Here is a 16960-nt window from a genome sequence, read left to right as displayed (position 1 = left end):
GGATTTCTACAATGTACTGACCTTGACTTTAGTCACTTTTTTTTGATATATTACACTTCTTGCTCGTTCAAGTTAAAAATTAAGTAATTGGAAAGATTCAAAACAGTTTTTAGTTAATTAATGTAACTTTCCGTGAAAAAACTTGCGTGTTTTTATGAGCCACAATTCGGCCGGATTTCACTGAACATTTCACCTCTACATTCTGTATTAGAGACTAAAAAAACTTCAGGCAAAAGTATGTAAACAATTGCAGAATGTGAACTTTGATGGTACTCAATAAGTGGGAAGAGAAGTGTAAGGAGAAACACTCGACTACGTCTCGTGTTTCTCCCTACACTTATTTCGTGCTCGAGCCGCTTCGTGCGTGCTTTATAACAGAACAGAGCACAGTCAAGGCTTTTCTATTTGTTAAGTATAACGCAACCCAGGCGTGTTCCATGGAAAAATTAACGGATTTATACAATGTGCTGACTTTTTAGTATATTACACTGCTTGCTTGTTTAAAAGAAAGTCATGTGAATTATAACGATTTGAGAGAGTCTTTTGAGATAATCTAACTTTTAGCGCCCATTTTTCTTGTGATGTGGGTGAATTTTAAGAAGGTTGAAACATGGTCGCTATTCCCCAGATCCTCCTGCTGTGTAAATTAGGTCTGCTTCAGAGGGGGGGGAAATAATGATAACGATTGTTTCGGAGAAAAATCAAAGTTGATTTTCTGCACATAACAGTTGACCCAGTAAATGGTGCATTCTCTCACAGACACATAGAGACACACTTCACTTTCACTAATTAATAGTCCAACTTTAAGTAATTGTGTTCTTCTAGATGGAGAGAGGCTATGTTTGTGTTATACCTTCAAAAGAAGACAATGAACATGGCCAAATGCAAGGGACTCCTGTAAATCCAACAATAAAACACTAGCAGTGATGGAATCAGAGCAGGAATGGCAATTTATTAAAAGTGAGATTCAAAACAAATCAGGCAACCCAAGTAATGAATAGTTTATAGGCTTGGAAAAAAATTCAACAACAAAGAGATGGACTCGGATCAATAGTAAATCTGTGACTATTGACAAATGGTTTAAAGACTTCATGAGTCTAGTTTGTACGGGATTGATACTTGAAGATTGAATCTGATATCTTACGCATCCGACGCTTCAAATTACAAAACTTACTACCAAAATGACTTGCCTTTGTAAAAAATGATTGGTAAATTATATTTTGATATCTTTAGAGAAAAATTATCTCGCAGTTTACCTTAACACACTTCACAGTACACAACATGGTCGTTTGGATTGAAAAGGAAGTAGAGGCTTCCATTATGGAAATAGGTCCACGTTTTATTGATCCGTTTCCTTCCAAGTCACACCTTGACTGACCGGAAATTGCGTCGAAATCTCAATCAGTCGTTCGAGCGCAACTTTCTCTTTGGTGGCATTATAAACATCCTCATCCAAAGCTTTGAACGATGGATTTAGTGCGGTATATGTATGTATTAATACTTCTCGGGGTTGATTTGTTTCTGTCGAGAACAGGTGAGTGAGAGAGGAATATTTGATAATTCTAAAGTTCATTAAGTGCAAGCACTCAATCGAATGTCGAGTTTTATTACTGGGTTACTACAGATAGTGACGTTTTAGACTTATTCTGAACGTCAAACTGATCCAGCAATTTACTTTCGAGTTTTGCGACAGCTTCCCTTATTGATTGATAATGTTGTGCAACGATCGTTGTCGAACATGGAGTGACTAATTCGCCATCGATCAAATGTGACATAAAAATTTAATCTATCTTAGTTCCGAATTTTTACGAGACTTTTCGGGAAGAAGATCTTTCTCGCAATTTGCCTTAATGCACAACCCAATATCCCTTTGCTTTACTTGAATTAAACCAGAAAACTTTGTTTCTCTTTTAATAATCTAAAGCTAAAGAGAAAAGCTGACATTAACATTTGGTGTTGTTTTCGTCATTCTAAATTTTTCTCATTGCCTGTTCTTAATTCACATTTTCCTTGATTCACATTTTCCTTGAAGCGTGAATTTTTGTCAAACTTCCGCTATTTCCTCCCAAGTCACACCTTGACTGACCGGAAATTGCGTCGAAATCTCAATTAGTCGTTCGAGCGCAACTTCCTAATGTAGATCGCGACAGCTTATTGATTGAAAATGTCGTGCAAAGATCGTTGTCGAATATTGCGTGACAAATTTGCCATCGATCAAATGTGACATAAAAATTTAATCTATCTTAGTTCCGAATTTTTACGAGACTTTTCGGAAAGAAGACCTTTCTCGCAATTTTCCATAACACAGTGCATGCTGTACAACCCAATACCCCTTTGCTTTACTTGAATTAAACCAGAACACTTTGTATCTCTTTCAATAATCTAAAACTAAGGAGAAAAGCTGAAATTAACATTTAGTGTGGTTTTTCCTCATTCTAAATTTTTCTCATTGCCTGTTCTTAATTAAAATTTTACTTGAGCGTGATCTCTTGTCAAACTTTCGCTGTTTCCTCCCAAGTTTCTCATTGCCTGTTCTTAATTAAAATTTTCCTTGAGCGTGATCTCTTGTCAAACTTTCGCTGTTTCCTCCCAAGTCACACCTAGACTGACTGGAAATTGCGCCGAAATCTCAATTAGTCGTTCGAGCGCAACTTTCTCTTTCGTGGCGTTATAAATATCCTCATCCAAAGCTTTGAACGATGGATTTAGTGCGGAATATGTATGTATTAATACTTCTCGGAGTTGATTTGTTTCTATCGAGATCAGGTAGGTGAGAGAGGAATATTTGATAATTCTAAAGTTCATTAAGTGCAAGTACTCAATCGAATGTCGAGTTTCATTACTGGGTTACTATAGATAGTAGCATTTTAGATTTATTCCGAACGTCAGACTGATCCAGCAATTTACTTTCGAGATGAATTAATAGAAAATGAATTCTTGATTGAAGAATCTTGAGAAAGAATGCGTTTTGATTGATTACGACGAAGGAAGATTTTAAGACTTGCAAGCCGAGTGACGGACGGGGATGAAATAATTTGCAATGAGAAGGAAGTGGCATTGCGTGTTTAACCATTGATGATCAAATTTCTGTATACTGTATAATGTTGGTTTAGTAATAATGTTAAATAACCAATCATCATCCGTTAGGTTTCATCCAGTTGTAGCTACAAAGCTGTTTGCTTTGTATTCATCGCTGATCTCCACATAGATGCGAAACAATTGTAATATATAGCGTGACTAACGTGACCGATGACGTCACATGGCATGCAACATGTAACGCAACCCAGGCGTGTTGGATTGGAAAATTAATGGATTTATACATTGTACTGACTTTTACTTTAATCTCTATTTTTAAGTATATTACACTAATTGCTTGTTTAAAATGAAAACTATGTGAATTAAAACGATTTGAGAGAGTCTTATATAATCTGACTTTAAGTGCTCGAAGGTTGACATTTGGTCGCTATTTCCTGGATCTTCCTTCTGTGTCAATTAAATCCTCTTCGGAGGGGTGAATGATGATGATGATGATAACGATTTTCTCCAAGAAAACTCAAATATGATTTTCTGCTCGTTACAGTTAACCCTGTAAACAGTGCATTGTCTTACAGACACCTAAAGACACACTTCACTGTCCCTAATTATTAGTCCAACTTTTATGTAATTGTGTTATTCTAGATGGAGAGAGGCTATGTTCGTGTTATACCTTCGATAAAAGAAAATGGAAATGGCCAAATGCAAGGGACTCCTGTAAATCCAACAATAAAACACTTGCAGTGATGGAATCAGAGCAGGAATGGCAATTTATTACAAATGAGATTCAAAATAAAACAGGCAACCAAAAAAATGAATGGTTTATAGGCTTGAAAAAAAATTTAACAACGCAGAGATGGACTTGGATCAATGGTAAATCTGTGACTATTGACAAATGGTATAAGGGGGCCAAGAATCCTGACCCAGATGACTCTTACGGAATGATTCATAAGGAATATCCAAAAGGATTTAAAGGATCATTTAGTACCTTAAGGGGCTACTTACGAAGAGGATGGATTTGCGAGGAAGAAACAGGTATTGATCAGTACCACAAAGACAAAAACATTTTTTGAATCAAAAACTGTTGTTATAGGCTAAACTCACCCTCCCTTCCCTGTCCTTTATCTTTCATATCCCCACCCTACTCTTTCCGACGGCCGCCTATTGCGATCACCTTAATTACCACTGATAGTCCATCAGCATCGGAGGAGTAGACCTTGATCCTAGCCGCATATTCAATCATATTTTAGTCACCCAACTGACTCTTACGGGATTATTCCTAAGGAATATCCAAAAGGATTTTAAGGATCATTTAGTACCGTTAGGGGCGACCTAGAGAGATAATGGATTTGCGAGAAAGAAACAGGTATTAATCAGTACTAGAAAGACTAAAATATATTATATAAAAACTAAACTCACGACCCCCCCCCCCCCCTCCACCCTTCCCCTCACTCTATATTTCCTATCCCAACCCTACTCTTTCCGAGGGCCGCCTATTGCGATTATCTTACCACTGATAGTCCTTCACCATCAAGGAAGCAGACTGTGATCAGTCGCATATTTACTTAAAGCTTCGTAAATTATAGGAACGTGACATAGAAACTTTTTAACTCATTCGAAGTATTGAGTTAGTTTGAGAAACAGTACACTTCTCTAGAGTGAGTATCGGGATATCACTCGAGAAATGTATAGTTGTAGGGACAGTAGTTATGTTTCTTTAACAGCTACCTGTCAAGGAATTTGCTTCCTCCATCCTGTTCCAACAAGCACAAGTCCTCCTAGAACATCAGCTGGGACAAAAGCTGTTACCACACAAGGTAAAACATCATCTGAACATAAAAGCAATGCTTTATCAGGTAAGATAACAATCGATCATGTATCGATTGTTGATTTTAAGATATGTAGACGAGCAATATCCATATTGTGTTCATTTGCTAGTTTAAAGATTGGTCACTTGGTCAAGTATTCAGTTATATCAGCCAGAAGCACTTTTAAGGATATGTATGTAGACGTTTCGAGGAAAACCCAAAAAAAAAACCCCAAAAAAACCTTAAAAATTAAGTACTCTAAACGCATTAAATCCAGGGACTTGGAAAAACTGACCTCACTCCTACCACGGCGAAATCAACAAAGAAAGTTCAGCTGCGGTTTCTTATTCATAGGGAAAAGCTTTTAATTTTTTAAGCTCTACAAAGTAATGACCTTAAGGGATTCCCTATGCGAGACTTTCAAGTAGCCCTCTCTCTCTTTCCATCACTTTCCATGTATTATCTTGTGTAAGTAGGGTCGACCTAACTATCAGCTCGACTTTTATTTCTTTTAGCTTTGTTGACTGTTCAAACTTCCCCGACGACCACATTTCTAGTAATGACAAAGGACGATGACCTCAAGAAAGACACCAACTGCTTTCCCCTTTATCTGGCAAACACTATTTTAGCAGCGTTGTTGTTTATAGTCATGATCATCCTCGCTGTGGTTTTGATACTGCTTCGAAAAAAACAACATCAAATAGGTACTCGGATTTTATTTGCATTTTCCTTTAAATTCAACTTGACTTTAAGCCATCTCTATTATCAAGGCAATTTAGGGGCAGGCTTGATTAACATATCCTTCAGTCATGATTCAACAACAATTCTAGAGATGTATATGAATGTAATTGGCAAAGAAACTTAATGTTAGTAAAAGTAATGAAAGAAAGTGAAAAAATAAAGAATGAAGACATTAATAATGGTAAATAACAAAAAAAAAAAAAAAAAAAAAAAAGGAAAGATAAGAAGAAATAAATTACACCCTCTAAGTCTAAAGTGTCGTGGACTTCGATGTTATGCTACCTTGTAAAACTGAATGGTTCTGGAGAAAATCATACTTATAGGATCATAAAATTACGCTGCAATAAATCCGAGTAAAATGACTGTCTAACATGACATGCTCAAAGGAAATGGTTGGTCACATCACCAGTAAGCTTCGCGACTACCTCTTCGCTGTCAAGTTGTTAAATTTTTTAAGTGTACGTATGTGTTCTACTAAAATGCTGCCGACAAATCGAAAGTTTGGCATCATTTTGTTTTTCCAACAACCTAAATTGAAACCTTTCGAAAAAAACAAAAGTTATTTATTTCTGTGTTTGCTGCTAACGGTGGTATTTGATTTCATCCACTAGCCTCAAGAAACAAAGCTGTCAAAACGTAAGTTGCTTCTGTGTCACTTTTATTCGTCATTTATTTAGTCTGGTGCACATGTAAATTAAGGCTGAGTGTATCTCTTAAACAATACATAAAAAATTATTCGGAAGGAAAACATTTTTTCTGTGACATCCGTTTTAACTATTCACTCAGTTTGTTTTTGAGTGTAACAAAAAGTTTTCGGCCGTTTTGGGACGGTAGAAAACTTACCCAGAAATGCAGATACAGATGGTTCTGTGCTGTGAAAAGTGACAAAAGTCAAAAAGCCAATGTAGCTGTATTCGCTCAAGAGCCTGTGGACAAGAGCCTATATAATATCATAGATTTGTGCTATTCCCATATTTACTTACAGAAATGGTTTTCTAATAAGTTGAGTAGATATCACATTCATGAATATTCGCCAAATAAATATGGGGTGCTGCTCGTTGTTTAAAGATTTAAAAGTTTGTTCGTCTTACTTTTGCTGTCAGTCTAATTCCATTTTTAGAAGTCATTAATAATGAGCATGGACATTTTCCCTCTTTTCTTTTTACTTTTGTTTGTTTGTTTATTTGTTTGTTTTTAATTTTTTCTCTCTTTCCACAGGAGTCAACGAGAGTTTCAAGAGAGCTTAGCGTTAAATACTTTGAATGTTGATGCCCGGCCAGAGTTTGCTTCGAGAAATGGAACCGGGATTGAGAGGCTCCATGGTGAACCGCTTATCCAACAGGAGGGTGTGTACACCGCCCTGTCTCCAGAGTCAATGATGGTAATTATACTTACAACAAAATTAGAGTTTCTCAATATGAGCCTTATTCAAAAAGGGACTAAAGGATGTGCCATACATTGTACTTCCTTTTTTCAATTTTTTAGCTGTTTTTCTTTGTTCTCTGCATGTGCAGCTTTCCCTGCACTTATATTGCTACTCTGAGCACCTTGACTTTGGTCTTTTAACATAAAACTTTTCCTATTATACAAGTTTTATTGTTTTATCCATTTACCATTATTTTTCATCAAATTTTTTTCATCCATCTAAATCCTTATTTTCCTTTAGATCTGTTTCAAACTTCACCCGTTTGAATATGACCTTTTTAGGATGGCGGATAAAGGGGTCTCATTCGGAAACAGGCAATGAGTTCTAAGCGTAGTGTCTTACAAAACCTTCACTAGAAATGTATTTGAATGAATGTCTAATTTTCACTTGGCAGTGTTTATGGTTTCCTTCAATTTTTTTTTCATTTGCACCGGCGATTTTAGTCGTGTTTTCCAGCATTACCAAGCCTGCCAAGTCGATAATAACACAATTTTTCTAACATATAAAACTAAATATTTTGCAGACCTCTGAAAACGATGGTTCCCGAATGTACACTTCCCTTGTGAAATCAACAGAAGACAGCGACATTGAATATGTGAATCAAATAACCGCTGCTGAATATGTAAATGCTTATTAAAGGATCGTTCGTAAGAAGATTGGCGCTAATCCTAAGAAGCTGAGATAAAATCATTCTACAGAGCTGGTATAGCTGCTGTCAGCTGATTTGAGGGTGTGCCGGTCCACGAGAGCACCAGATGCTAATGCCATCTCACCGATTTCAGTTAAAATTTGCCTAGCGTTGATACTGAGCTAGTTCAATCGCGCTTTGAGCTGATTGGTCCTCGAACTTATGTTCAATGTATATGGACGGTAAATTGATTGATAAGTAAATAAATGAAAATTATGGAATTTGAATGATCAAGTAGTTTCATCAAGGCTATTATCTTATTGGTTCCAAATGCATTCTAAACTAATTGCAGTTAAAATAAATACGGTTATAATATATCAAGCTATCCAAAAGGCTACAGACCATATATACACGAATAAGATAGAGACAGGAAGATGAGTTGAATGACCAGAAATTGCGTCTTTATCTTAACTGGTCGTCCGAGCATACCTTTCATTCACTTTTGTGGCGTTTCAGATATACTCATCTAAAGTATTGAACGGTTTAGCGAAGGTGGTGGTATTGATACTTCTTGGAGTCGATTTGTTACTGTCAGGAGGAAGTATATGTGTAACGACACGTTGATGATTCTAAAGTTCATGAAGCTCAAGCTCTTGGTCGAATGTCTAGTTTCATTATTTAGTTGTTTTCTAGAAAGTGGTGATCGATTTTAGATTTATTTCGATCATCAAACTGATTAAACACTTCACTTTCGCGATGAATCAAGAGAATTGCAAGATAAACCTCTGGGTAAGACGCGTTTTGACCGATTACAACAAGAATTTATCAAGAGCGACGGACAAGGATGGCATAAATTTTTTTTAGGAAGGAAGTTAAAGTATCAACCGCAAACCGTTTAACCGGAAGGAACAACCACTTGTTTTTGACCTTCACTTTGTTTTATCAATATTGTTCGACACTTGAGTGAACTTCGGCCGCTTCAATTTTGCATCTTCCCTCTCTAGAAAGAGGTTGAATGTTTAAAATGTTTCCATTTTTTAAGTCTTCAATGTTTCCACCAACTACCCGTTTCGTGTGATCAAGATACCAAATTACGCAAAGTAAGACCAGAGAATAACCTGGACAGCTAAGGATGGCGAGTACTGACGTGAGTGGAACCGACCAACTTGAATATCTATGCTAATTTTGACATGATATTCGAACCGTAACTTCGGTATGCTCCAGGTGTCTGTCTGATTTCTTTTCATGCTAAGCTGTAATGGAGATTACGTCTTGCTAACTTTTTTTATGGTTGGGGTTGGCTATCATGATACTTTACAGGCCCACCGAATAAAGGAAGGTAACTGTCCAATATTTCCGTGGTTTTGATTTTTAGTCGCAGGTTTTGAAAAATGGCCTGTTTGCAAAACTCGATGGTTGAAGGAAACTAGTTAAAACAGTGGAGGGAACACTCCTGAAGTCGATGAAACCACCAACCTCGTTCCTAGGGCTTTTTAAGATAGCCAGATGTTTCTTCAGGGTGACTGCAATTATTGAAAACTGACAGAGAGACTCGTAAAGTTGATGTAGACACTTCACGGAAGACAGCACATCATCAGGCCAAAGGGCAGAAAGAACAATGAACAGCCAGGCATGGGTGCTTTAATCCTTTATACTCTAAGAGCGATAAGCATCTAATTTCTTCCAACACTATAACCCCTTGAATCAACTTTTAAGGTTGTGAGAATAAAAGAAATGATTGTGAACTCAAAAGTTCTTGATTATTAAACAAATTCTCCTTGTAATTGTCATGGGACATCTATGAAGGATTGTAGGAAGAATTTGCATACTGATGACACGGTGTAAAGGGTTAAGACACCCACATTTCTTAATGAGAAAAGGAGCTCAACAAGAGTAGAGTTAAAAAAAAACGTAACGATATCAGTTAGAGGAAGGAGTCTCCACATACGAACATGTGGCTATCTCTCCTTGTTCGTGACGGGAAGTATTTACTTGAGTGTTTTTCACTGCCTGTGGATTGACTTCCTTTAATTTGTGTCCTATTAAGTTTGGAACGCGAAACATTATCGCATTGGGGTCCAGTCAGTGACAGATCTTTCCATACATTTGCAGTCCGGGTGGTGAACAGAATCAGTTGCAGTTGTTTCCAAAGCTGATCAGTACAGTAACACGTCTGCCGATAGAGAAACAGTAAGTATGACTCAGGCTTAGTTTATAAGCAACGCTGGTGGTCTGCGGAAAGGCACTTTCAAATTACGCAAACTTATTTCCCTTTTCCTTTCCACATAAAATTCCCATCTTCATAAACTGTTAATTCCACAAGATGCCTAAAGAAACTTTAAGCATTCATCCCAGTGATCTGGCCTGGTCGCCTTGACTTTCATTTTTCTGAAGTTCACAGTTTGCTCACAAATTACCCTGTTTAAAGAAAAAAATTGTAGTTGGTAGATTGTAATTGTAATCGCACTTGGTTGACCTACACTTGTTAGTTCTTGCCAAGCCTGTTCTCTTAGCTTGACACTCGCTGTCTCTTATCTCGCCTAAACCTAAATTGTTTTAAATACAATCTTAATCTTAGCTCTCCTTCGAATTCTTGGTGGTCCCCTTCGAGAGGTTTTAAAATCCTGCATTTTGACGCCATCTAAGGTAATGCGTGCACAACGGTGCGCTGATGACGGGTTACAATTTCCTTTTGGTAATGGTGACGCACTCACCTAGAAGTTTGTGTTCATTTAATTATGTAGAAATTGTGTTCCGGAACAGACGTTCCATATCTGTGGTCTAAATTTTATGGTTGATTAGATCCCATATCTCAAGGACTGAACAACGCGCTAAAATTTTCTTTCCTGTCTCAAGAACTTGGTGTCAGATCAAGATAACGTCTATCTGATAAGTCGTAGTATTCTCATTTCCTGTTTGCTGGATAAATTGTGAAAATCATAGGGAGGAGTTACATATTAAACACTCCTGGGAGTTAAAAGGCCAACATGGACCATATGCAATGTCCTCGTGTTATATTCTTTCTTGTGATAATTGGTGTTCGCCAAATGAAATGGAAGGTGAATATAACCCAAAGCAAATGTTTGGTATCGTGTGAAGTTGGTTTTGTACAAATAGGTAGTTCGTTTTGTGAAATGACAATTTCCCTTTACGTGGGCTTGACGTAAGTGACTAGTTTCAACCCTAAAAGAATAATATTCTTAATAAGCCATATGGAAATCAGTCAGGTGCAAATCTATTAAGGAGGGAGAACATTTTTTTTCTGTAAAGACAAGGGGGTAATATGTTTCGACCACTGGTTTTAAACTGGTATCTCGCGTAGATCCTACAAGTTTGGATCTAAAAGCTGGTACGGCTCTGTTGGTGTTTGGAACTTATAATAAGTTTTTAAACTTTCAGACAACATGACGTCTAATAAAACTGGTTTGGCTTTTTCTGGTGGTGGCATTCGGTCAGCGGCACTATGCTCTGGAGTCCTGCGCAGGCTGCTAAAGGATAACGCAAAAGTGGACTACCTGAGCTGCGTGTCAGGGGGTGGTTATACAGGCACATCCTTTCTGGATTGGAAATATAGAAAAGAGGAAAAAACAGAGGACAGCGAACAATGGCATGAAGAGTTCTTTGAAAACATGCGACAAAGAGCAGGTTATTTTTGTAACTGGGAGAAGCCATGTCAAGGAATCCTTGATGCGATTTTGATGTTCCTCCTCGTACTCACTGTCACCGTCATTGAACCGATTATAAAACGCGGATCATACGCATTTCCACTTGCCTTTGTCATCGATTACCTCTTCGGAAAGTTACTTCGAGCAAAAGTGAATTGTGATCACGTTGCATCAACCTCTTCGCCAAGTAACCCAAACGCTACGGCGCAAGAAATCCGGAAACGCTGTCAGAAAACCGTAGTTTTCTCTATGATTTCCCTGTTTTCAGTCCTGCTCGTGTTATTTGTCATCTTCTTTATTCTGTCGCAAACGTTATCCAGGAGGAAGTCTAGATATTTCAGACTTTTCTCACTAATTTCCTTCTTACTTCTTTCTCTTACTTTCCTCCCATTTGCAATCCACGATTTTTTCATTGAAATCCCCCTGTGGAGTCGAGCGATCATCGTAGTAATTGGTGTGGTTCTATGGTTCCTCCTACCTCTGTTGCGGGACAAAACGTCCTACGGCATTCTAATCTATCTCTATCCTTGCATCATCTATTGGAAAGTGTACGAAGCCAAGGTTGTTGGTGTTGTGTATTCCGATGGGCTGTTTAATAAGCTACTCTTTGCCTCCGGCTTTATTATGTGGTTTGTTCCCTACCTGGCACAATCACGAAAAAACCTCAGCCATGTCTTCAACAGGTAAGACTAAAAAAAATTAATGTCTATCCGCAGAAAAGAAAGATAAGGTGGGTACTGGAGCAAAGTGGCCCCCCCAGCCGGAGCTTATCCCGGCTATCTTAGCATGACTAGGAGTATGACTACTCCCCCCAGGAAAGGATTTTAGTCGATCACAACGTTATCCCCAAGAATTTTATCAGGCTTCCCTGAAAATTCGCTGGTACCCTTTTCTATTCTTGTGTGGAGAGAGGGACTATGATAGTTAAGTGTTTCGCCCAAGAACACACCACATTGACACGGCCAGATCTCGAACCCAGACCTCTCGATCTCCAGAATTCGAAGTTCAGCGCACTACCATTTAGGCCACAGCATTTACCATATCTGCAGAATGTTTACCATTAAATGATAACCAACTTAATAACTTTTGACCCTACCAATTTGCAGATGGAGACTTCAGAAGGCATTTTACTCAAAGGAAAGTTTAGCTACCGAGGGATGTCTGGAAATACTCCATGACATTTTCTGCCCTTTATGGACATGTTTGAAGAGAAAACAGAAGCAGCAATCTTTGGAGGATGATCCAGCGAAAAGATCTTTGAACCTGGCAGATCTCAGCGATCACCACCTTGAGCCTAAATATATATCAAACATGACCATCCACAGCTGGAAGAAAAAGGAAGATTCTGATTCAGATGATGATCTCCTGACAATGTCGCCTACCACAATAGAACGCTGGAAGAAAGAGGGAGATTCTGACTCAGTTGATGACCTCCTGACAATGTCGCCTACCACAATAGAACGTTTAGATCGAGATCCATTTAAACATAAGCTGGGGCCTCGAGATATAGAGTTGTCAGAGGCCATGGCGACGTCTGCAGCAGCGATTTCCAGATACGATGATAACTTTGAGGTACTCCGCCTTTCCACGATTCTTGGACTCGAAATGGGAGCCACAGTGATCAGTAACCTCGAGGCAATTAAAAAAGAGGGATGGCTCATGAAGGTAAGAGGGATCAGATTACTTTCATCTTACAATAACTCCAACAGGACTGCTGTAGAGTTTTGGTCTTCCCAGGGAGTTTCTCTCTGAGAATGATATTCGTTTGGCAAGGAAATACCATGCTGAGTGTACCCCAATGCAGTTGGGATCAGTTGCTCTGACGGAACAGGAGGAGGCAGCTTCGGGAAAGGCAGGATTTTAAAGGAATCATAGGGTTTTCAGGGGGGAAGAGATCAGTCGTGGCCAACAGATTATAAAGGACAAACATTACTTGTCTTCCCATAAAGCCTTGTGGGAAGATCTGGTAAATTTTATTGTGACATCTCCAAAGTCTTTCCAACCACTCCCTCCATCCCCCCCTCCCCTTCCCCCTTCCCCGTGATAAATAATGACCGATCTCTAAGCATAATATTTGCTCGGCAAGTATATATCATGTTGAAACAGAGTAACAGTAAGGTGACTTCCTTGATTCTGTCATTAATTAATGCGTCAGGCCTGCATGTATCTTTTTCTCTTTACAACAGCTCCTCCCAATTCTCATCAACATTCTCCGTGGTCTTCCATTGATCGCTGTACCAGCAGTTTACTATAGCAGAGGAGATGTGTGGTCAATTAAAGCAGGAGTATTCACATTCTTTGCAATTCACCTGATGTTGGCTTGTATTGGAGCTTTCGCTGTTACAGGAGGTGAGACCCCAAGCCTATGGGAGAAGATAGCCAGGTAAGGATTGTATAAATCTTAGCACCTTGCGATGGTGTGGATAGACCCAAACCTAAATACTCATAAATGTCAATCTGAACAATGGGAAATATTCGAAGGAGCCTGGGAGAACTCGTGGTAAATTGTTCAATGCAACCAGCCTTAAGGGCAAGAAAAATAAGCACGAAAAAATTGGTTTTCCTAACTGATTAATTCAGAAGGTGGTCCAGAATTTTGAGTAAAACTAAAGCAACTCTTGCGTTCCTTTGACACACCACTGGAATCGCTCTAAATGATAAGTTGAAGAAACCCAAAACGTCCATGCCTCAGTTATGGCGACCAGATTAATCCTGATCGGAAGTTAATTGAATGAAAGCTTTCTATAATTATATATAATATATATGATCATTGTGGTTACTTTGTAAATCGTCATACGACTTGAGCCCACTCGAATCACAGAGAGGGATAAAATTCTCAGCTTATAGTTTGAAAACGTCAGATTTAGAATCTCTTTATGGTGGTCCATTTACATTATCAACTCAGTTGACAAAACCAAATCATCTTGTAATACCTTCCACCGATGCAGCATCACGGTTTCTTTAGAAACTTACCCCCTTTAAAAAAGTATATATTATGTTATTTTACCAAGGTGGTTCATCGTGCACGTGTCCTTTGTGCAGTTCGTGAGAGAGGGCCTTAACATTGAAAACATCGGACCCATGCCTCCTCCCGTCATGCTTCTCAGCGATGGAGGCCACGTGGAAAATCTTGCTATTTTGCCATTGTTAAAGAAAAAACTCAAGAAAATTATTGTGGTGGATGGCGGTTACTATTCCAATGAGATGAAGTATGGAAAATACCTACTGAGAGCACTGATGCTGGCTCGTAGAGACCCGAACTGTTCATTTATTGGCCAGGGCGGTCGTGACGTCATTTCAGACATGTTGGAGAATTTCGTGAGGCTCCAGAAACCAGATGAAAGAAAACCACGACATTTCAGGTACCTTGAGTTGGCGCAAGAGATAATGAGTTCCCATTTTTTCTACTGATTTAGGATAGCGAATCTATTCTTGGTTCTCGGATCCATGCTAAGGTTTGTGTCTCGCGTGAAGCTTGGACCGAGTTCACCATGTGCAATTATCTTCAGCTAGTCTTTTTTGCTTCTTGTTGTATCACTGTCTCTTTCATAGTTTTGAAAGACGTTCTACACGACACAAAAATTACCACTGTAACAAAACTTCTTTAATGGCATAAAGTCAATGAAAGCTGGAAGATCTGAAATTCAAACAAGTTTATAATTTCTTGATTCAAAACAATCATTTTTTTATCAATTGTTTCTTTTTTTCGCCAGATTTAAAGTTGAATACTACGAAAACGACCACAAAGTTGGTGAAGGCGAAATTTTGTTCATTCGACCAAGAGATCCGCGAAAAGGTGAAGAGAGCGAGGTCAAAACTTGGGAAGAGTTTGGTTTCCATCTGGACGCACGTGACTGGGGGAATAGTCCATATCTGAGCGAAGAAGACGTCGACGAGTTGACGTTCTGTTGTTGTGCATGTTGTAACAAAAGGTCCCACCTGAGCGGTTTGTCTGAGCTCCTCTGCCACAAGTTCCCGAATCACAGCACAGCTAATCAATTCTTTACACCTTTACTGTTCTCCGCCTATCATCGTGAAGGCTTCCGAGCATGCGTTGAAGCGGAAGCTGCTGAATTTCTCGAGGATAACCACGATGTCCCTGAAGTGTGATTGTTTCTCAACTGAGAGTGTGTGTATGTAGCCAACCCTTTCACTCCCAAGAGGTCATCAGTAATTCTCCTTACTGCCTGCCTTACGATTCTTTTGATTTTAGTTCTGAGAATTTGATATTAGATCAACTAATAATCTCCTTGCTAAACTCTTTTCTTATTCTCATCACTTGTCTGCTTGATCTTGTAGTGATATTGTAAGGAGAAATTGTAATTTGATCACTTGGGGGAGTTAAAGGGTGGTAGGTTTGTGTACATAGGTCAGATGGTATGCAGAATTAATTTTGCAGGCCTCCGGTTTTTAAGGCTATCATTATTCCTCTTGGGTTTATTTTTAACTTATTGTCCATGTTCAGTATATATTGGACACAAGAAAGTCTAGTCTCGGTAAGAGTTAAAGAGACAATCGCTTCTGTGTGACCTGTACTTCCTGTGTGATCAATATTATTTGACATTTGAGAGAACATCGGCCGCTTTGCTTTAGTTTTAGCCTTTCTCTAATAGTAACAGCGGGTAAAATTTTCTAATAATAATAAAGTGTGCGTAGTCTCAGTAATGGAATCCTTTTATTGATGGTCAGGGGATAAAAGTTTTGTGAGAACGGAGGCTCTACCGTCACTTCGGATGTCACGTTACTGTTCTCGCGTTACATGCCGATAAAGGGCTGCAAAGGAACCTAGAAAGGCTAAAGGTTTTCAATCCCCTAAAACCGCCTGCGTGGGAGGCTAAAAAAAGCAGCACAAAAGTTGACATTCTTATTTTGCGACCCCTCGATGATATCTGGACATTCTTAGCCTTGCCCTGTCCTGTAATAGTGACCTTTGATTTCTTGTTGAACAACCAATTTATTACCCGGTACTTAAAAGGTTTAGTGCATTAGGCGCCATTCCCTGTCAATACATGAAGCGGATTGAGAGTTTGACTCTTAAGACTCAGCGCTTAATCCATTTAAATTCATCGTGAATTTTACCGAGGAATGTGCCTTTTTAAGCGTGTCCAGGAATTCAGATGCTGTTGTCATATTGGTGAGCGTATCGTCTACATATCTTCGATAGAAAGAAGGGAGTTTGCCCTCTCGCTTAAGGTTTTCTTCGATGTGGGACATGAACACATTAGCTAGTAAGGGATTAACACCATCCGTCTGCTCGCAAAGGGCACCATTGAACTGGAATAGTTGTTCTTTGGTAGCTACACTGAGAAGGTCAACAAGATCGGTTTTGGTGAGGTTCAAATCGTATGTTGTATTAAAACAGTTGTTTGTGAAAGCTCAGTTCGCGAGAACATCCATCGTTTCATCTAAGGGTACGTTAGTAAACAGGGAAGACACGAAACCAAAATATCACCGTTAGCGATTTTCAAGTTGTGAATCTCGTTCGCGAATTCAAATATGTCAGTTACTGTGTAACAATTCAAGGACAAGGGCGTGAGGCTAGTGTCGAGACATCTTGCCAAAGTGTAGTTGTATGTTTGTGTTGCTGATAGCGTAGGGTGCATCGCCAAGCACTCCTCGTGCGTTTTTGGTAAACCATACAAATGCACTAATCTGGGGC

At 38.8% G+C, this 16960-nt stretch overlaps 2 protein-coding genes across 2 annotated transcripts; both read left to right on the top strand.

The window, feature by feature from the left end:
* The first annotated feature begins 1437 nt into the window (after positions 1-1437).
* LOC131787419 (uncharacterized) lies at positions 1438-7964 on the top strand. Its single transcript, XM_066161686.1, has 7 exons — positions 1438-1534; positions 3679-4068; positions 4758-4889; positions 5357-5545; positions 6194-6218; positions 6801-6963; positions 7532-7964. The coding sequence occupies exons 1-7, from the start codon at positions 1468-1470 to the stop codon at positions 7643-7645; spliced, it is 1080 nt and encodes a 359-aa protein (XP_066017783.1). The 5' UTR covers positions 1438-1467; the 3' UTR covers positions 7646-7964.
* Positions 7965-9378: 1414 nt separating this feature from the next.
* LOC131787114 (uncharacterized) lies at positions 9379-15914 on the top strand. The gene is made up of 6 exons (XM_066161320.1): positions 9379-9826; positions 11036-11984; positions 12408-12966; positions 13488-13684; positions 14313-14663; positions 15015-15914. Exons 2-6 carry the CDS (start codon positions 11041-11043, stop codon positions 15409-15411), a joined length of 2448 nt encoding a protein of 815 aa, XP_066017417.1. The 5' UTR covers positions 9379-9826; positions 11036-11040; the 3' UTR covers positions 15412-15914.
* The last annotated feature ends 1046 nt before the right edge of the window (positions 15915-16960 follow it).

The sequence above is a fragment of the Pocillopora verrucosa genome, chromosome 14 (assembly GCF_036669915.1).
Source record: "Pocillopora verrucosa isolate sample1 chromosome 14, ASM3666991v2, whole genome shotgun sequence".
Classification (NCBI taxonomy): Eukaryota; Metazoa; Cnidaria; class Anthozoa; order Scleractinia; family Pocilloporidae; genus Pocillopora; species Pocillopora verrucosa.
Note: the sequence above shows the minus strand (reverse complement) of the source record. Positions and strands in the feature narration are given on the sequence as shown.

Coding starts and splice junctions, on each gene's coding strand:
- LOC131787114 (XM_066161320.1), top strand. CDS start 11,041: ATGACGTCTAATAAAACTGGTTTGGCTTTTTCTGGTGGTGGCATTCGG. Junction 13,685..14,312: donor CTATGGGAGAAGATAGCCAG/GTAAGGATTGTA, acceptor TATTTTACCAAG/GTGGTTCATCGTGCACGTGT. Junction 14,664..15,014: donor AGAAAACCACGACATTTCAG/GTACCTTGAGTT, acceptor TTTTTTCGCCAG/ATTTAAAGTTGAATACTACG.
- LOC131787419 (XM_066161686.1), top strand. CDS start 1,468: ATGGATTTAGTGCGGTATATGTATGTATTAATACTTCTCGGGGTTGAT. Junction 4,890..5,356: donor TAAAAGCAATGCTTTATCAG/GTAAGATAACAA, acceptor TATTTCTTTTAG/CTTTGTTGACTGTTCAAACT. Junction 5,546..6,193: donor AAAAAAACAACATCAAATAG/GTACTCGGATTT, acceptor TTCATCCACTAG/CCTCAAGAAACAAAGCTGTC.